The 21669-nt window shown below is 43.2% G+C and overlaps 1 protein-coding gene across 1 annotated transcript in view; it reads left to right on the top strand.

Moving 5' to 3' along the window:
* LOC309545657 (transient receptor potential cation channel subfamily M member 2-like) overlaps positions 1-21669 on the top strand; it is a gene marked incomplete at both ends in the record, with an annotated part of 173037 nt that overhangs the window by 111849 nt on the left and 39519 nt on the right. Inside the window, 2 exons of the mRNA XM_082244928.1 lie at positions 7381-7562; positions 12508-12640. Coding sequence (XP_082101054.1) covers positions 7381-7562; positions 12508-12640 — 315 coding nt within the window. The remainder of the gene's footprint in view (positions 1-7380; positions 7563-12507; positions 12641-21669) is intronic.

Here is a 21669-nt window from a genome sequence, read left to right as displayed (position 1 = left end):
TGAAAATCATTAGCCCAACTCCGGGCAAACAAAAAGGTTTTTCCTTGCAGTTGGACTGTGCCTGCACCCCAAGTGTTAACTGCTCATTTTTGTCTAGAGAATTGAAAAAGTGAGATGTACTTTCCTAACCTTCCAATTCTTCCCATACAAGACTGGTTCCTGTGGCTACTTTCCCCTTCAGTCTAGCCCTCTTGTGAGGTGGACTGTTCCTGGTGTCATCAAACCCATATACTGTATCTGCTCTGGATGTGAGGATGTTAGAAACAGTCCACCACCCGGTCGCGGGGGAGTGCCATTTGCCACTGGAGTGGAGAATTGGATGAGTAAAAAGTTTCTGGTCACCCCTGGACAAAAAGAGCAGTTAACGGGGGCAGTGTGGGCACAGCCCCACTGCATGGAAAAACTTTTTTTTTTTGCCCAGAGCTGGGCTTTAAGCCTTATCTCTAAATGCTCTAAATCGGCCATTCGCAACCAGGGTTCCTCCAGAGGTTCTTAGGGGTTCCTTCAATTTTAGCTGAAGAACCCCCATCTGGTAATGCCTGCATAATCCTGGGTCCAACGCGACCTGGTAGATACTTTTAGCTGGCTGTAAGAGTGGCGTTTTAACCACCACTGTAAAGGAAGTATTTTTTCCACTGACCACAAATGTAAGAGGCATTCTTCCCACCACAAATGTAAGAGGCATTCTTCCCACCACAAATGTAAGAGGCATTCTTCCCACCACAAATGTAAGAGGCATTCTTCCCACCACAAATGGAAGAGGCATTCTTCCCACCGACCCATGAGGAATTCATTTTAGCAGCAGTTCCCTATGATCTAGAAATTATTTCAAGTGTTCCTTTGAGGAATTTTGGATTTTTAATTTTTGAAGTGTCAGAGGTGAAAAAATCTTTTATCACACTTGGAAATGACATACAGGATTTTGCATCCACCATTTCATTTTCTGAAGTTCTGCCTGTGCATAATGTTCAGAATGATAGGCAGAGGCGCATAAAGGAGTTCAACATATGGCTTAGTAAATGGTGTCAAGAGCAAGGATTTGGCTTTGTTTCTCATGATAGCTCTACTTGGAATAGAAAGGAACTGTACAAAAAAGATGGTTTGCATCTTTCTCTCAAAGGAACAAATATACTTAGTGAACAACTCCAAGAATTTTCGAAAGAGTATTTAAACTAGGAAGGGGGGTGGCAAAAGAGTGAAAATACAAGAGTCCAATTGCCCCCCGAAACAATGCCAGAACAGGTCAGAAGCACAGAGGTTAAGAAATGATAAGCTCAGAGTCCTGTCTACAAATGCTCGCAGTTTAGGTAAAAAAATCAATGAACTTGGGTCAATAATGGCATCTGAGAATGTAGATTTAGTGGCTGTTACTGAGACATGGTTTAATGAAAGAAATGACTGGGACATAACCATACCAGGGTACTCTTTATACAGAAGAGACAGAGAAGGCAAGAAAGGAGGAGGAGTGGCCCTGTATGTGAAAGATAGCATTAAATCTAACCTAATACAAGTTGGTGAGGCCAACATGGAGTCAGTTTGGGTTACGTTGCAGTTTGCTAATCATGCAGTAACTCGTGTAGGTGTGATATATAGACCACCTGGTCAAGTTAAAGCGGTTGTAAACCCTATATAAAAAAAAAAAAAAAAAAAAAACCTGCAAGACAAAGGCATAATGAGCTAGTATGCATCGCATACTAGCCCATTATGTTTAACTTACCTTAAAACGAAGCCCCGACACGGACCCCCGGACATCGATGCGGGCGCTGCCATGATCCCTCGTCGTCTCTTCCGGGTTCGGCGGCTCCGGCGCACTGATTGGCCGGAAGAGACGGCTCCAGCGCGCTGATTGGCCGGAGCCGCGATGACGTCACTCCCGCGCATGCGCGCGGGAGTGATTTTTCCGGCAAGCTCCCGGCAAGTTAATTGAAGGTCCCCCCGGACCTTCAGAGCGCATGCGCCGCTCACGCGAGCGGCTGCATGCACTGTAAATATCTCCTAAACCGTGCCGTTTAAAGAACTAGATGATCTACTAGTTGAAGAAATAGCTAAAATGACAATGAAAGGCGAAGTTATCATTATGGGAGATTTCAATCTTCCAGATATAAACTGGAAAACCAAAATAGCAAGTTCTACCAGGAGTACAGATATTCTAAATTCCCTACTGGGGTTGTCTCTGCAACAAGTGGTTGAGGAGCCAACCCGGAGGGAGGCCATTTTGGATTTGGTATTCACAAATGGGGATTCGGTATATGATGTCATTGTAGGCGAAACCTTGGGATCTAGTGATCACCAGTCAGTGTGGTTTAATATAAGAACTGTGAAAGAATCACACCACACAAAAACAAAAGTTTTAGATTTTAGAAAAACAGACTTTTCAAAAATGAAATTAGTCATAAATGAGTCCTTATCAGACTGGAACGGATTACATGGAGTCCAGGAGAAAATGGGACTACTTAAAAGGTGCACTATTGAAGGCAACAGAAAATTGCATTAGACTTGTCAGTAAAAGCAAAAAAAGGAAGAGACCACTGTGGTACTCAGCAGAAGTGGCACAAATCATTAAAAATAAAAAGCTAGCATTTTGTAATTATAAAAAAACCCAGAGCAATGAAGATAAGGAAATCTACAAGATTAGGCAGAAAAAGACCAAGCAAGTTATAAGAACTTCTAAAGCGCAGGCAGAAGAAAAACTAGCTCAGTCTATGAAAAAGGGGGATAAGACATTCTTCAGATATATAAATGAAAAAAGGAAATTAAAACAAGGAATAACTAAATTAAAAACAAAGGACGGAAGGTATGTAGAAGAGAATAAAGGGCTAGCCGACTGCCTTAATGAATACTTCTGTTCAGTTTTTACAGAAGAAAAAGAAGGAGAAGGACCTCCACTTGAAAGGATGACTAATGAATCGTTTGATGCATGTGTCTTTACAGAGGAAGACGTTCTAAGATTGCTGTCTAAAGTGAAGACAAATAAGTCACAGGGTCCTGATGAGATACACCCAAAATTATTAAAAGAGCTTAGTGGTGAGCTGGCAAAACCATTAACAGATTTATTTAACCAATCATTAGTAACAGGAGTTGTCCCGGAAGATTGGAAATTGGCAAATGTCGTGCCCATTCACAAAAAAGGTAGTAGGGAGGAATCGAGCAACTATAGACCAGTGAGTCTGACATCAATAGTAGGCAAATTAATGGAAACCCTATTAAAGGATAGAATTGTGGAACATCTTAAATTCCATGGATTGCAAGATGAAAAACAACATGGGTTTACTTCAGGGAGATCATGTCAAACAAATCTTATAGATTTTTTTGACTGGGTGACTAAAATAATAGACGGTGGAGGTGCAGTAGACGTTGCATATCTAGATTTTAGTAAGGCTTTTGACACTGTCCCACATAGAAGACTTATCAATAAACTACAGTCATTGAGCATGGACTCCCATATTGTTGAGTGGATTAGGCAGTGGCTGAGTGACAGACAACAGAGGGTTGTAGTCAGTGGAGAACATTCAGAACAAGGTCATGTTACCAGTGGGGTACCTCAGGGATCTGTACTGGGACCAATTTTGTTTAATATCTTCATAAGTGATATTGCAAAAGGCCTCGATGGTAAGGTTTGTCTTTTTGCTGATGACACAAAGATATGTAACAGGGTTGATGTTCCTGGAGGGAAATGCCAAATGGAAAAGGATTTAGGAAAACTAGAAGAATGGTCAGAACTCTGGCAACTGAAATTTAATGTGGATAAGTGCAAGATAATGCACCTGGGGCGTAAAAACCCAAGGGCAGAATATAGAATATTTGACACAGTCCTGACCTCAGTATCTGAGGAAAGGGATTTAGGAGTAATTATTTCAGAAGACTTAAAGGTGGGAAGACAATGTAATAGAGCAGCACGATATTCCAGCAGAATGCTTGGATGTATAGGGAGAGGTATAAGCAGTAGAAAGAGAGAAGTGCTTATGCCGCTGTACAGAACACTGGTGAGACCTCACTTGGAGTATTGTGCGCAGTACTGGAGGCCATATCTCCAGAAGGATATAGATACTCTAGAGAGAGTTCAGAGAAGAGCTACTAAACTAGTACATGGATTGCAGGAAAAAACTTACCAGGAAAGGTTAAAGGACCTTAACATGTATAGCTTGGAAGAAAGAAGAGACAGAGGGGATATGATAGAAACTTTTAAATACATAAAGGGAATCAACTCGGTAAAGGAGGAGAGCATATTTGAAAGAAGAAAAACTACCACAAGAGGACACAGTTTTAAACTAGAGGGGCAAAGGTTTAAAAGTAATATGAGGAAGTATTACTTTACTGAGAGAGTAGTGGATGCATGGAATAACCTTCCTGCAGAAGTGGTAGCTGCAAATACAGTGAAGGAGTTTAAGCATGCATGGGATAGGCATAAGGCTATCCTTCATATAAGATAGGGCCAGGGACTATTCATAGGATTCAGATATATTGGGCAGACTAGATGGGCCAAATGGTTCTTATCTGCTGACACATTCTATGTTTCTATGTTTAATGCAGAAGAGACATGCTTTGTCTCTTCTGCATTAAAACTACTTGCCTGCCTGTCCGCCCCTGTACAGTAAGCTGTGCAAGTGCAGCTCACTGCACAAATTCGGCAGTGCCGAATCTGACAGAACTCCCGTGCATGCGCGGGAGTGACATCATCCTGGTCATGCCAATGGCAGCAGCTGGCAATTGAGACCCAGAAGCTGGATGCCCGAAGACGTCAGAGGCCCACGGTGAGTTCTGTGAATGGTGCATCACTGGATTCAAGTTGAGTAAAGTTCTGCTTTAATGTCAGAATTGGTACAGCACAGCAGACACTGTTTCCATTAAAACACATGTTGGCAGATACTGTGTGCGTAATGCCCTGTACACACTATCAGATTATCTGAAGACTTTTGTCTGCAGACTTACCAAAACCATATAATATGAGGTCAAACCTAAACACTTTCAATTTGTATGCAATCCGGCAGGCCCTTGCACTACATAGAAAAGGTGAATCTGAAGACAAAAGTCTTCAGATAATCTGATAGTGTGTACAGGGCATAAGAGGTTACCTGTGGAGTTAACTGACCCCTGTCAACCATAACCCTCAGTCTGTTGGCACTTAAATTTTGGTCCTGTGGCCTGAAACATCTCTGTGCAACATGGGAATGGGAGTGCCATCACCACATACTACTGACACCATTGTGGTCACACTAACCTGATCTCAAAATATCAACCAAGCCGCTCTCTTCGGTCCTCCCAAGACCTCCTGCTCTCTAGCTCCCTTGTCACCTCTTCCCATGCTCGCCTCCAGGATTTCTCCAGAGCTTCTCCCATTCTTTGGAACTCTCTACCCCAATCTATCCGACTGTCCCCTAATCTATCCATCTTTAGACGAACCCTTCTCTTTAAAGAAGCCTATCCGGGTACTAACTAATACACTGTTCCACTTTCTTCATCAGCTCATTCCCCACAGCTATTACCTTTTGTATCAATTGACCCTCCCTTTTAGATTGTAAGCTCTAACGAGCAGGGCCCTCTGATTCCTCTTGTTCCAAATTGTATTGTAACTGTAATGTCTGCCTTCATTTTGTTAAGCGCTGTGCAAACTGTTGGCGCTATATAAATCAAATCCTGTATAATATTAATAATAATAATCTTGACAGTGGCCAAAATCTAAAACTGATTTGTATTGCATCATCATTTAGGAGATGTAAAAATGGGGGGCCTAAAATTCTGCTTAAGTTATAACCATGTTTTCCAAATAAATTCAAAAATTATTAATTTGCATTCATATCTAAAGTCTCCCATCTGTGTGTCTTATAATATTACATTGTTCACGTTGTTGTTGGGTCAGGCACATGTATAGATTGCTCAAAAAGGTCAGGCACAGTTTAAATGCCCCAGAGAAATAAATGCAAGTAAAAAACAGAGCTGTAACCTTCTTATTTTTTTATAACCAAGTTTTTATTGAATTTTTGCAAGAAGGTTAGATAAAAACGTTGTAGTAGCATAATAAAGAAGAGAAAAATTATCACATTGGTCACGGATTTAAAACAAGAAACATGAACATAATAACAGGTCGAGTCAAGGCACTTCAGGTGAACCTTGCCGGTGACATAAGAGTGTGTTGAGCTTCCACCCTATGAGGACCAAACATTAAGGTACACCGGGCTCCGACTACCCCACATGGGAACCAACTGTAGTCAGGACCAGGTACAACATGGAGAGTGTTATGGGTTGGGGTCAGCAATGATTAACTAGTGGTAGGCCAATGCGCGGGGGAGCCACGAGAGAAGGGAACATGTACCGGCAAGGTTCCGCAAAAAAGGAAAAGGAAAAAACCCAAGAGGAAGATGTTCTGATGAGTAGGTGGACACTTGATGCAGAAAGCGTGGGAGTGTCCCCAGTCCATGGGGATGAATTGTATTCCCCAAGCAGTATAAATTTGAGGTGATGTAGGTTATCTGGGGACGGAGTTCAGGAAACAGTTAGATCGAGACCGTTGGAAGTTCATAGGGTAGTACTCCTATGATCAGATAGCCAGGGTGCCCAATGAGTGTAGAAGGAGGCGGTGGTCATGTTGGCTTTGGTGAAGGCAAATTCCATTCAGAGATGATTGTTTAGCAAGAGAATGGTGTCTGCTAGTGTGGGGGGTTTTCGTGACTTCCAGGCTTTTGCCAATGCTAGGTGAGCTGCTATGAGGACATGGGTAGCTAGGACTTTGATGTGAGAGGGCCATGTTGGAATTGAGAGACCCAGGAGGAGATCCAGAGGGGAAAGTGGGGGTAACCTTCTTATTAATTCAAGTTATATTTCCTTAAAGTGGTTGTAAAGGCTGAAAGTTTTTTACCTTCACCTTCTGTGTGCTGCTCCCTCAATGCTCACCTGAGTTCCTTCTTGATCCAACTATGTGCATGAGAGCCTCAGCTATCCCAGAACTCCCTCTCCTCATTGGCTCTCACTGCTGTCAATCACAACCAGTGAGCCAATGAGAAGAGAGTGGGGGGGGGGGAGGGCGCGAGCCGTGGCTCTATGTGTCTTATAGGACGCATAGAGCAGGGTTTGGGAGCAAGCACACACCAGTGCCCTGATAGCAATTGGCTTGTTACTGGGGGCACTTGTTAAGTGGGAGGAGCCAGGAGCACCAGTGGGGGACCCAAGAAGAAGAGGATCGAGGCTGCTCTGTGCAAAGCCACTGCACAGAGCAGGTAAGTATAACATAATTGTTATTTATTTTTCTTAAAGGCAAACTTTTATTACCACTTTAATCAATACAGCTTGTTTAATGGGCTTAATCTGTGAGAATGTTATAAACATGTATATGTTATAATGTTGATAGCAGTGGAGAGTAACCACATTTTCTTTCCTGTCTGACAGTTACACATTCGCTGATGTTGAAAGTCACACGGATCAGGTCTGGAAATTCCACCGATTTGGTCTCATTAAAGAATATAATGAGCGTCCCGCGGCTCCTCCCCCATTCATCCTACTTACTCACTTACATGACCTTGTGAAACATGGAATTTGTAGAAAACCGGCCCATGGCCACAAAGTTCTAAGTAAGTGTGAACCCCTGGAAACACCAAGCGCATCACCAGGCAGGCTGCTGATAACTGGCCCCAGGCCTAACTACTGAGGCCTCTGCCATTTTGCTCCCACCTTGTGGGACCTGGTTTGGGATGACCAGATGTTTCAGGATAAGTCAGGCATATTAAACTTGCTATAACAAGCCAGAATTAGTGTAAAAAAAATGGACTTTAAAAGAAAGGCCACATACAGCGCTTGCTAGCTGTGATTTAAATAAATTATATATACGGAGATTCTCAATAATGATATACCAATTGCATGAATGATCCGATAAAATGAATTAATAAATGTAAAATCCACAGTAAAAATCAATAATAGGTGAAAAAGTGATTAGTGCTCAAATTATATCCCTTTGTGCATGAGTGGCTGTGACATAAATTAATACATATATCAAACAATGAATAATTGTATTCTGTGGTATACGTAATAGTACAATTCAAAGGATAAAACAGTCCAATATTAGGTAGTGACTTTGTGCTCAAAAATTATAGTCCTTAGTGAGAGTGGTTCTTCACAATTGGAAGGTGCAACTGCTGTGGCTACGGTGTCGATTCCTTCTCCCAAATGAATGAAAGAATTGGATCACTTACCGGATACAATGGGTCTCATGTGCCATATGACATTAAGACCATTCACGCTTTGGTGGCCTCCTGGGCCAAAGAGGTTCCCCTTTGGACGGTCCTGTGGACTAGTAAAGCTCCTCTGGACTCCGGGGTACACCAACCCAGTATAATGAGAAGGAGAAGAAAAAAAGCTCCAAATAGCGTAATAAAGTCAATATTTAAGTTTATTACCCATAAATAGGGTGCCGAACATAAACGCAAAGTAAAAAACACTCCCTGGTGGTCAGCGGTGCAGGCTGCGCGTCCTCCTCGCGGAATTAACGGGCTACTTCCGGCTTGCGTTCCACTCAGGGCAGCGTTGTGACACTATGCGGTCCAAGCTGACGCGTTTCGTCACATCCGGTGACGTCTTATTTATTCATTCATTTACATATCCACTTGGAACCCTATCTTTGGCGCGTGGTATATACTTTGTATATTTTTTTCACAAAACAAGCCAGAATTGCATGATGTTGCATAAATGCTATTTTGGACTCCTGGAGCTAACGTCTGTCTTTTTTTTATCTCTTCCTTTCCCTAATTTTCTTCTATCTGTCTCTAAATTTTCAGCTTTCCAATAAAAACAGCATATAGCTTCTATTAGGTTTATTTGCGTTAAAGTGTATGTTGACTCAAAATCAATATTCTGGTGTTTGGTAGATGTTATCTTCTTTGGTGTCTTTTACCTCTCGGTCTCGGAGGCTCTGTTCATGAGATCTCTTTGATGAGTTCCTCGGTCTGCACACCTTCTATGTCTATTACAATAAACTCCCACCATCCCTGTTGGATTTTATAATTATTTTATATTGTGGAGAATATGAGAGGACGCTGGAACACACAAGGGTGGATAGAAAAAAAAAAAAAACTCCCAGGTGGACAGAAACAGAGTTGGGAATTATAGAAGAGCGATCCCTAATGAAAATATCACTTTTGAGAGGACTGCTCTTTTATGGTATCGCGTAGGAAATGTATGGTATCCAATATGTTATAGCAAGAGACTTATGCCTCGTACACACGCATCGATTATTGGCCGGGAATTTTCGGCCAACGTCCAATCGGCCGATTTTCGGCTTGTTAGTATGATGCTTTCGAAAAACCGACTCCAACTTTTCGGCCGAGTAAAATCTGGTGTGCAGGCTATAAAATTTTTGTTGGCCGTCAACATAACGGCCGATTTTCCGTCAGTCAGTACAGATTTCGGCAGAGAAAAATCTGATGAGCAAGACTGGGCATGCTCAGAGAAGAAAAAACACATGGAAAGTAAACCATCACATGACATCACTTCTGAAGTAGATTTTTGTTGGCCGAGAAAATTCGTTTGCAGTCTAGGCACACTCCAACCAACAAAACACAACACTGGACAAAAGCCGGCCGATCGGTCGGCGCGATAATCGTTGCGTGTGTACGAGGCATAAGGCACTGAGTTAAGTTGCCGGAAATCTCGAACCAGAGATGTTTAGTAAGATTGCATTATCAAGGAGAGAAATACCATTCCCCTCTTTAAAGATGCCTGTAGATTACAAACGAGGAAAACTAAGTTAATTATTTTAAGGTCCACTGATATAATTTGGATAATATTTAAGTAAACCTGACTGTAGATATTATATGATATTTTTTATATTTAGGTTGTTGTGCTGGGCTTTTATGACTGCAGCTTGTCCCATTCAAATGCCATGATATCTTTCATACCCAACATGAATGTGTCTTGTCTTATCCGAGCACCATGACTACACATTATTCTATCCAAGCACCATGACTGTATTTTTTCTTTCCAAAAGACCACATCTTTCCCCCTACTATGATTTTGTTTAGCCCATGAAAACAACATGTCCATATGTTGTCCTGTCTGGAAATCATGACCACTTCTTGCCTACCCAGGACCATATCTTTTCCTATCCAACCATAATGAGCACATCTGCTCCAGTCTGAGCACCATGACCATATCTTTTCCTATCTGAGCACCATGATCGCATCTTGTCCTCTCCCAGCATCATGACCACATCTTGTCTTTGCTCAGCACCATGATTACATCTTGCTTACTTAAGCCAGTGACTTTATCTTATACTGAGTAACATGGCTGCCTGTTGCCCAATCCCAGCACTTCCCACCAGAGCCTTGGATAAGGGGATACCACCAGTCCTCCTGTATTCGGATCAGGCCAATGGGGGCCCAGGCTGCAGGGAGAATCTGAAGTGGTTAGGTATGGTGATCGGCGCAGCAGGGTGGTAATTACTGGAACCAATCCCCTCTATGGGTGTCTCTGCAGCAGCTGAAAGCTGACATCTTCTCCTCTCCCTCCTGCTGGCTTTCAGCTGCGACAGAGAGCCATACAGGGGATTAGTTTAAGTAATCCCCCCCCCCCTCGCCATACTAATCACCCTCCCTCCCTGTGCACCATATATTCACCCCTCAGCCCAGCCCAGGAACATGCTACAATATTTCCAAGCCAAAGGAAGTTAATAATAGATACAATTTGCAAATGATCCATCTTTCAAAATGCTCCCATTTGTTTAAATTTCATCCTGAATGCAAGTAATGTAGCAAGACGCGTGTTGAGAATTTCAGCTTGCAGCATTTAGGTATACCAGGCTACTACTGGCAGTCAGCATAGGGAGTCTGTTGTCTGACCTTCCTGCATTTCACAGGCCCCATTCAGCCTCCAATGTTCACATTACCTTCCTTCCAAAATATGTTTTTTTTTTTGTTTAATATCTTTTTATTGTAAAAAATTAGAACAGATCAGTTACAGTACAGAGGTGATAATGTGCAATGGTATAAAATATATTCGGTGAACAGTATTTAGAGGGCAACTTGTATCACCAGGTTTTCCAAACAAAGGACACAACAAAATACTTGCAATAAAATGTCTTAAAAGTAGGAAAGAAAGAGTATTGAGAAAGAAGGGATTGAGGGGGGGGGGGGGAGATAGAAAAGGGGTGGGAGGTTAGGGGTTGGAGAACTATAGCTGGTGTACATAGACTAGGAGTCATAAGCATGGTATAGCGTACAAAACATGTAATGTTATACGAACCTAACAAGGCAAGTGCTATAGATCTGGAGAATCCAGAAGGCTTTCCCTGTGTAGGGTTGAATTTTTAAATTCGAACCAGCAGGCCAATATTTTTGTATGTTGGTGAGATTTACCCTTGGATATGTAGGTTAGTTCTTCCAGGAAATATAGAGAGTCTACCTGTAACCATTGGGACAGGGAGGGAGTCTCCGGTTGGCCCCAGCATGCAGGTATGAAAGCTTTGGCAAGGTTTAAGAGATGGGGGATGATAGAACGTTTATATGGGCGGACTGCTTCAGGAGTGCAGTGGAATAGGACTTGCCATGGGTTATAGGTGACATGAACTCCAGTCACTAGGTGGATGTATTGGAGAATCTTTCTCCAAAGGGGCGTATAGATGGGCACGACCACCAGATGTATGCCCACAGTTTCTCCAGCATAAGGAAGAATGTGAGGAGAACATTGAGTTCAACCTGGCTGGTGTATAATGCCATCTGGTAAAGAGTTTTTATTTGGTTTCTGCTGTTTTAGAGGATATGGAGGATGTCTGGGATAAAAGCAGAACTTTGTCTTTCTTTTTATCTGTTAAATTGGAACCAAGATCCGTCTCCCATTTGGCGAGAAAGTTTGGGTATGTTGAACTTTGAAGAGAAATGAGCACTTTATAGAAATGTGAAATAGAGTTCGTTGGAGGACCCTTCTGACTGAGAAGCAGTTCCACTCGTTTAAGATCCTTTAGGTCGCATAATGGGGGAGGTAAAGTTCGGATAAATTGGGCCAGTTGTTAGTGTCTCCATTTTTTCATGAAGGAAGCGGCTCTTGATCCCAGAATGACTTGCAGGAGTTTCAGCGTTTGGTTGTGTAGCATGTGATGTAGGAGTAAGCGGCCGCCTGGATTCCACAGTTTAAATCCAGGGTCCATGAAGCCAGGGAGAAAGAAGTTGTGGTCCAGGAGTGGCATCAGAGGGGAATTATAGGCCCAGGAAAACGGAAAGTCCCAGATGTCCAGGGTGGAGATTGTGAGGGGTGAGGCTAGAGTTGCTCGTTTTCTCGAGGTTTGTGGTAACCAAGGTGTAATAGATAAATCAGTTTCATTTAAAGTGGATTCCGTTCTTACCCAAAGTTGGGCGTTGCTCGCATATTTCCAATCAGAGGGTCTTCCAAAATATGTTAGAACATTTCTATTCCTTCTTGATTGTACAGAACATATGGACAGGCTGTAATACATTCAAACATTATGGTCATTCTTGTAAGAAAAACTTTGGATAATGGCACTGATTAATGGCACTTTCTACCTTCTGGCAGGACGGGAGCTCGACCAAGAACAAGAGGCCTCACTGCTCTCCTGGGAGTCCTACATGAAGGACAACTACCAGCAGATGAAGCAACAGCAAGATGATACTAGCCAGGAGAATCTGGTGAAAGAGACAGCTGACAGGTAACATCTGTCATCTTTGCTGCCCTGCTTGCGGCAACATTAATGGGTATCTATAGAGAGTGGTTGTAGGTGAGATCCAGGTAAATTTACTCAACTTGAGACATACCACCACGAAGCCATGATGACAGTAAGTTTATCTTGTATTAGGTCGAACAGGATTATACACAGTACTAGTAATGCACTGATAAGAAAGGCACAACAGAACAGCTGTAACAGAAGGCCAATTTCACAATTACAAGTAACGGAGTATTTCCACAGGAGGGTGGTCATTACATGCTATGAGACTGATGACCCAGTTAACTGCTATATAAGGCTGTCCAATCTTCCCGTTTAGAGTATCCAAGTGTAATATACAGTGCTTTGCGAAAGTATTCGGCACCCTTGAACTTTTCGACCTTTTGCCACATTTCAGGCTTCAAACATAAAGATATAAAACTGTAATTTTTTGTGAAGAATCAACAACAAGTGGGACACAGTCATGAAGTGGAATGAAATTTATTGGATATTTCAAACTTTTTTAACAAATAAAAAACTGAAAAATTGGGCGTGCAAAATTATTCAGCCCCCTTAAGTTAATACTTCGTAGCACCACCTTTTGCTGCGATTACAGCTGTAAGTCAGTTGGGGTATGTCTCTATCAGGTTTGCACATCGAGAGACTGACATTTTTGCCCATTCCTCCTTGCAAAACAGCTCGAGCTCAGTGAGGTTGGATGGAGATGCTGTGAACAGCAGTTTTCAGTTCTTTCCACAGATTCTCGATTGGATTCAGGTCTGGACTTTGACTTGGCCATTCTAACACCTGGATATGTTTATTTGTGAACCATTCCATTGTAGATTTTGCTTTATATTTTGGATCATTGTCTTGTTGGAAGACAAATCTCCGTCCCAGTCTCAGGTCTTTTGCAGACTCCATCAGGTTTTCTTCCAGAATGGTCCTGTATTTGGCTCCATCCATCTTCCCATCAATTTTAACCATCTTCCCTGTCCCTGCTGAAGAAAAGCAGGCCCAAACCATGATGCTGTCACCACCATGTTTGACAGTGGGGATGGTGTGTTCAGGGTGATGAGCTGTGTTGCTTTTACGCCAAACATAACGTTTTGCATTGTTGCCAAAAAGTTTGATTTTGGTTTCATCCCAGGTGTCTCCCAGATGGCTTGTGGCAAACTTTAAACAACACTTTTTATGGATATCTTTAAGAAATGGCTTTCTTGTTGCCACTCTTCCATAAAGGCCAGATTTGTGCAGTATACGACTGATTGTTGTCCTATGGACAGAGTCTCCCACCTCAGCTGTAGATCTCTGCAGTTCATCCAGAGTGATCATGGGCCTCTTGGCTGCATCTCTGATCAGTCTTCTCCTTGTATGAGCTGAAAGTTTAGAGGGACGGCCAGGTCTTTGTAGATTTGCAGTGGTCTGATACTCCTTCCATTTCAACATTATCGCTTGCACAGTGCTCCTTGGGATGTTTAAAGCTTGGGAAATCTTTTTGTATCCAAATCCGGCTTTAAACTTCTCCACAACAGTATCTCGGACCTGCCTGGTGTGTTCCTTGTTCTTCATGATGCTCTCTGCGCTTTAAACGGACCTCTGAGACTATCACAGTGCAGGTGCATTTATACGGAGACTTGATTACACACAGGTGGATTCTATTTATCATCATTAGTCATTTAGGTCAACATTGGATCATTCAGAGATCCTCACTGAACTTCTGGAGAGAGTTTGCTGCACTGAAAGTAAAGGGGCTGAATAATTTTGCACGCCCAATTTTTCAGTTTTTTATTTGTTAAAAAAGTTTGAAATATCCAATAAATTTCGTTCCACTTCATGATTGTGTCCCACTTGTTGTTGATTCTTCACAAAAAATTACTTACAGCTTTATGTTTGAAGCCTGAAATGTGACAAAAGGTTGCAAAGTTCAAGGGGGCTGAATACTTTCTCAAGGCACTGTATATACAGCAGGATGGCCCTAACCTGTTCCTTCTCATCCTGTACCTCCCCCTGCTCTATCAATCCTGGTGGGCCCAGGGCAAACTTACGCCCCTGTCTTTATTAACATGTTTTCTGCCAGGACATGTCCCCAGCTAAACAAGGAGAGGACCTTGTTTAGTGGAGGAGGAATGAGGGTAGAGCTTTCTTTGAACAGGTAAAAGCTCACAATACCTATAGACATCACCAAGTTGGACTTCACCCAATCTAGTGAGCTAGCCACAACAATAGATACAAATCATTTTTTTTCTCCTTTCCCTAATGTTTTTATTGAGGCAAATATAACAGTATACATGAGAAATGCATATTAGTTGCTTGTATAAAACTTTTCGAAAAAGGAAATGAACAAACAAGAGACAGCACTCATACAGATAACAGAGCTTTAGCAAGCAATAGGGTAAAAAGTGTGTGGTCTAACAGCAGACCATTATCAGCAAAATGTGAACATGGAAAGCAGGGATCATCGAAATGGAAAATGTGCAAGCTACGAGAGTCTCTTTATACATTAGAAGATAACTATGAGGCATTTCCCATCTCTCCGGGGTTGGAGTGATAAGGCTAAAGTAGTATCCCCGAGGGGACCCTGTCCCACTCTTCCCATTACAGAGGCATCCTCATCAAGACAGGACAGCGCAGGGCACCAACTTCGCTGCAAAACATGAAATGGACATAAGGTATAGCTCAGGAGAGTGATTTAATTTACTGTGAGAGAGTTTTGTATTTCTCAGTTGTTTTAAAGTGGGACCAGCAGAGCCAAGTAGATGTAAACTTAAGCAGTCGGTCGTGTGAAAAATGAATCAGTTCCTCCATTCCTCCATCTTGTTAATTCTAGCAAACCAAGGGATATGTGTGGACCGCCAATGGACCAGGATACACAGTCTTGCTGCGTTAACCAAGCGCATAGCAAGATACTTTTTGTAAGTCTTACTAGAGAGAGACGTGTGGTGCAATAAGTATTTCTCTGGTGTAAAGTCTAAAGTATAGGTTGTGACTTGCACAATCGTATCATGGACCATTTTCCAAAATGGACGTATCCTTTTACAAAGCCACCAAATGTGTAACATCGTACCTACTATGGAGCCACATCTCCAGCATGTATGTGGAGTTGAAGAGGAAAATGTATGCAATAGAGAGGTGGTCCTATACCATCGTGTCCAGATTTTGTAACACTTTTCTTGGACCGCCACGTTTAGTGAGCCTTTATGTGCATATTCATTTACATCATCCCAGTCCTCGTCTGTAAAGGTACATTGCAGATTACGGTCCTGTGCTTTCCTGGCTTAGTTTAGAGGTAGGGGAGCTCCTTGCATTAGCAGAAAATACAGTGTGGAGACTCAATGTCTTTGAAAACCTATGCCTCAAAAAAATCCCCCAAATTGTGTAAGGGTTCTAGACCAGATATTAACAGAAGTCGAATGACATAGAAAGTGACGCCGTTGCGAGTATGTCCACAATGGCAAGGAGCCTGATTGGGAGATGGCGGTCAGTTGATCATAAGTAAGATGTTTATTCTTGGAAAAGAAATGATGAGCCAAAACATTTTAATGTTCCCAAATAGTGTCCAAGAAATGATTCGATAGGCTGGGAGGGAAGTCTGGATTCCCCCTTATTGAGGTTAGAGGACCTGGTATAGACAAAAGCAGATAAAAATATTACATGCAAACTGGTGCATTCAAAAGGTTGGGGAGCAGGCCAGTAATTGGGATTCACTGCTAAGATTTTGCCTGCGAACTGAAATCCTAACACACTGTACCTTTCCTTCTGCCCCCAAACAGCCACACTCCACACTCACCAGACACAGAAGTTAAAGCGGAGTTCCACCCTGGGAAAGTTTTTTTAATAAAAATACCCCCGGGACAGTCAGGGCTAGTGCATTCCACAATGGATAGCCTCTGATCTGTCCCGGGTTGCACTTACCTTTTAGAAGAAATACTTACCTTGAAAATGTATTGTCCAGCGCTGCCATCTCAGGTGTGGGCAGCTTGAAGCCAGCGCGATCCTCTTCTGTGTCCTCTTCCGTCTTCTTCGGTCCCACGATGCACTGCACCCCCCCATGCCATCATTTCTGGTGCCTCAGCGTCATCCCTGCACAGCTTCTGGGCATGCCCAGAAGCTGTTTAGCAAGGTATGACGGCGCCTGCACCGGAACTGACGTCGGGGGCTGGTGCAGGCGCATTGATTCCTGGGAGCGGTGACGTTCAGCTCCCAGGAATCATTGCAAGCCAGGAAGTGACGAATCGCCGTGGCTGCCGAGGGGAGGAAGAGGAAGTAAGGTGAGTATATTTTCTTCTAAACAAGGTAAGTAAAAAAAAATTAATTGCGATTATCCATTTGTTTTTCAGGTGACCCAGAGCAAGAAGATGGAGGTAAGTATAATTTTAGGGTGGAACTCCGCTTTAAGGTAGTTTGCCATCTCCTGACAGTTTGTCAGCTGACAGGTTCACTAGACAAGCATACACTCACAGACATTCTGCATGCAATCCGCAGACACAGTGGAAGTGCATATAGAATAACAAGCTTACACCAAGCATACAGACACTAGTAACACAATGCAACAATCTCTTTAGGAATATGAGGTCTTAGTTTAGTACCCAGGAGTCAATAATTACATTGGTAAGGTTGAATAAAGATACCAGTATATCCAGTTCAACTTGTGTAGGTGTGTGTGTATGTATGTCTCTACCACTTCTTATATCCTGGTATGTGTTCAATATGATAGCCATCCAAAAGTTTGTTGAAATTTGTGAGACAACCCACTGAAACTACAAATTGTGGAAGGGAATTCCCCAGCCTTACCACTCTACCAGTAAAGAACCCCTTGCACAGTTTAAGGGTAAACCGTTTCTCGTCCAACTTCATTGAGTGGGCACGTGTCTTCTTGTGCAACCCTAAGAATGTTTTTCCTCCCTATGCTGGAATCACCTCACCATTCATTTATTTGTATATTGCTATCATATCCCCTCTTAAGTGTATCTTCTCCAGGGAAAATAGGTTTATTGTTTGTAGTTGTTCCTCATAACTGAGATCCTCCAGTCCCGTTATTCCTTTTTCTGCCCTTCTGTGGACTCTGTCCAGTTCCAGCACATCCTTCCTGAGGACCGGTGACCAGAACTGGACAGCATACTCCAGATGTGGCCGAACCAGAGTTTTGTAAAGTGGTAAAATTATAGTCATATCTCATTAGTAAATACCCTTTTTAATGCATGCTAATATTCTGTGTGCTATTAGTGAGTCTGTCATCAATTCCCCAGACGTTCTCCCCCTAGTGTGTAGCTTTTAATCATATTTTTAGCTCCTAAGTGCATTATTTTACATTTTCCCTATAATGAACCTCACTTGCTGTGTGTTTGCACACCCCTCTATTTTATCGAGGTCTTTCTATAAAGTTGCTATATCCTGTTGTGAAGCTTTTGCCCTGCTTAGCTGTGTATCTTCAGCAAATACTGAGATTAAACTCTTTGTCCCAACCTCTATGTCATTTAAGAACAAGTTAAAAATAATTGGTCCTAGGACAGAGCCCTTGGTTACCCCACTTATAACTCCAGACCATTTATAAGATACACCATTTATGACCATCCTTTGTACACACCCCTGTAATCATTTTTCTATCCAGGTACTGTACATACACTATCATCAATGCCAGCAGATCTCAATTTGTGAATTAAGCATTTATGGGGTACTGTGTAAAATGCTTTAGCAGAGTCTGAATACACTACATGCTTAGGCCTTCCTTTATCCCGATTACAGCTTACTTCCTCATAGAATGTTAATAGGTTGATCTGGCAAGAAAAATATTTAATAAATCCATTCTGGTTACTATTAATGATACTTTTTTTTCAGCAAATTATTGGATATGGTCCTTTATCCCCTCCAATAGTTTACAAACTAGTGATGTTAGGCTAAATGGCCTGTAGTTTCCAGGTATGTATCTCAGACCATTATGGAATATTGGTACCACGTTAGCTTTTTGCCAATCCACTGGTACGATTTTGGTCATTAAAGCGGAGTTCCGGACACAAAATCGACATAATCGATTTTGTGGCCATCCGCTTGCTTTTCCTCACCTGAAACAGAAATGGATAGTTAGGATTTTTTATTTTTTTACTTACCTTGTTATTGTAGAAAGATATACTCACCTTTCTTCCACTTCCTCCCTCGGCTGCTGCGGCCCGCGCCGTCACTTCCGGTTTGCAATGATTCCTGGGAGCTGAACGTCATCGCTCCCAGGAATTAATGCGACGGCATCGGCCCCACCCGTCACTTCCGGTGCGACGCCGCATTCCCTGCTAAACCGCTTCTGGGCATGCCCAGAAGCTGTGGAGGAATGCGGTGCCGCACCGGAAGTGACGAGAGGGGCCGGTGCAGTATAGTTAGAAAGAGTTTCATAACACTAAGCGTTAGGTCAGATACCCGGGGTCAAATGAAAGGGTTTTAAATAGTTAGTCACCTGTACAGTTTGTTCACTATATACATACCCCTGGATCCCAGACACCGTGTATGCCGACCTCAGGCAAAAAACTATGGAGGGGACCCCAGAAAACACTCACGCAGTACCTCCTAAGATCACAAGAAAAATACAACATGGCACATCATAACGCCACGTCTTCACCCTCCTCCCCTGCAGAAACTTCAGCTCCCATTCCACTCATGCCAGAGCCTTCTCAACGTCTGCCAGCTCTGCAGCTAATAATGAGCACAACCACCTCACCAAACAGGACTTGGATAGCAGATTACTAGCTGGAAAGACTTTCTCTGATCCCTCTCCCATCAAGAAAAACTAAGAGATTTCCAGTCACAACTTACCAACCAGCCAGCGACCAACCAAATTGCACTGTCTAACAGTATGCGTTAAAAACAGGGGTTTGGTTGCACACATTTGCAAATACATGTGTAAGCTGCAGGCCGCGGCAAGGCACCCTGTAATCTGCAGTCCCTAACTCTACAATTTAAAGAGTCTCTACAATGGGAGCACATGCATTTAATGGAATAGATGGAGGACAGGTGACTAGAGGGAGCCCACCCCTCCTTAAAGGCACAGGGTCACACTGAACACCCAGCACATTGCACAATGGCAGCAAAGGTGTCAGTGCGTTGCCTGGCTCAATATAGATATCAACAATAATGCAAAAAATGGTCACCCGCTCCACCTATAACTGGTCTTAATGGTAAGGAGCTCTGGAAGGGCGAACGCAGATCAAGAAAAACGAAGAGATTTCCAGTCACAACTTACCAACCAGCCAGCGACCAACCGAATTGCACTGTCTAACAGTATGCGTTAAAAACAGGGGTTTGGTTGCACACATTTGCAAATATATGCGTAAGCTGCAGGCCGTGGCAAGGCACCCTGTAATCTGCAGTCCCTAACTCTACAATTTAAAGAGTCTCTACAATGAGAGCGCATGCATTTAATGGGATAGATGGAGGACAGGTGACTAGAGGGAGCCCACCCCTCCTTAAAGGCACAGGGTCACACTGAACACCCAGCACATCGCACAATGGCAGCAAAGGTGTCAGTGCGTTGCCTGGCTCAATATAGATATCAACGATAATGCAGTCCTTCCCTTCTATAGAGCCGGTAACAGACTGAAACTCTTTTTTCTGTATCTGTTCCTCAGCCACTTGTTAAAGAGGAGCTCCATCCCCCACCAAAAAAATGTATTGTCAGCAGCTACAAAAACAGTAGCTTTTAATATTAGGACACCTACCTGTCCAGGAATCCCACAATGTTGGCAACCCAGCCTATTTTTCAATCGACTCTCGGGTGCTGCCGCCGCCATTCCTTGTGAGGGAAACTGCTGATGGTGGTAGGGTAAAGAAGTGGACGATGTCAAAATAAGAAACCAACTTGGATCAAAAGATCATCGTTTTTATATGGTAGTATCAGAACATGTTAAAGCCAACGTGTTTCGGGGGAACAAAGACCCCCCCTTCTTCAGGGCTTTTTAGTTGGCCTAGGTCATTGAGGGAAACTGGCAGTGGAGGCTGGGAGGGAAACTGGCAGTGAAGCTTTGAAGCCTTGCAGCTCTACAGCCGGTTCCCTACTGCACATGCACGAAGCACGCAAAGCTTTGTGAATGGCCTATCAGCGGGGGAAGGAGAAGGGGGGCCGAACTTCCATGGGGCCTCATCGCAGCAAGATCCCCAGTCAAAAACAGGTATCCGCTCACCCCTGAAAGGTGCCAAATGTGGTACCAGAGGGGGATAGGAAGCAAACAAGTGGAGCTTCCCCTTTTGGGTGGAGCTCTGCTTTAAGTTCTTAAAGCTCCTGCTGCCTCTCTGCTGTGGCTCGAGGTACAGGCAGTATTTCTGCGAATACCACCCTGGAGGTCCTTTTCTTCAACATACAGATCCTAAGTCCTTGAAATAATTTTTTAGATTTCTTCATTTTCTTCTAACTTTGTCATTGGTACCAATATGTGCATTGACAGCTTGGTCTCTCTCAGCCCCACTCAACAATCTGTCCATCGGATCCATGATGTGCTGAACCCAACACCCAGTAAACAACACACCGTTCGGCAAACACTTTCTTTGTGACAAATTGCCCTATCTATCCTTCTGATAATTGAGTTCCCTACCACCAGTACCTGCCTAACCTTGCCTGTATCCCTTCCCCCATTTTCACTGGAGCAGTCATTCCCCAGGACGCTAAAGGAAGTCTGCTCCAGCAACACCAATTCTGAGCTGATATTCCCAACATCATGCAACTTGGCATATTTATTGGGATGTACCAGTGCTTTAAGTGGGCTGGTATGCACTGGTACTCAGTACCGCCACTTCCAAATATGGCTCTTGAGCATACTGCCACCTCTCCGTGCGCCTTAGCGTACCAGTACGCTAATTTTGGACATCTGCGCCCTCAATTGCCCCCCCCCCCAAGAATATTTCCCACTCCAGAGCCAGACCAGTCACCCCCAGTGGGTCCCCCTGCTCTGGAGTCCCAGCCCAGGCCAGGCGGGGTGCTCTGTGGGGACCCTGATGTGGGGTGGGGGGGGCGACAAAATTTATAGGCTATAATAGAGTACCGGCACCTCTTTTTGGCT

The sequence above is a fragment of the Pelophylax lessonae genome (genome assembly GCF_965119305.1).
Source record: "Pelophylax lessonae genome assembly, chromosome: 2".
Lineage (NCBI taxonomy): Eukaryota > Metazoa > Chordata > Amphibia > Anura > Ranidae > Pelophylax > Pelophylax lessonae.
The sequence above is the reverse complement of the archived record's forward strand: the minus strand, read 5'-3'. Positions and strand labels throughout refer to the sequence as shown.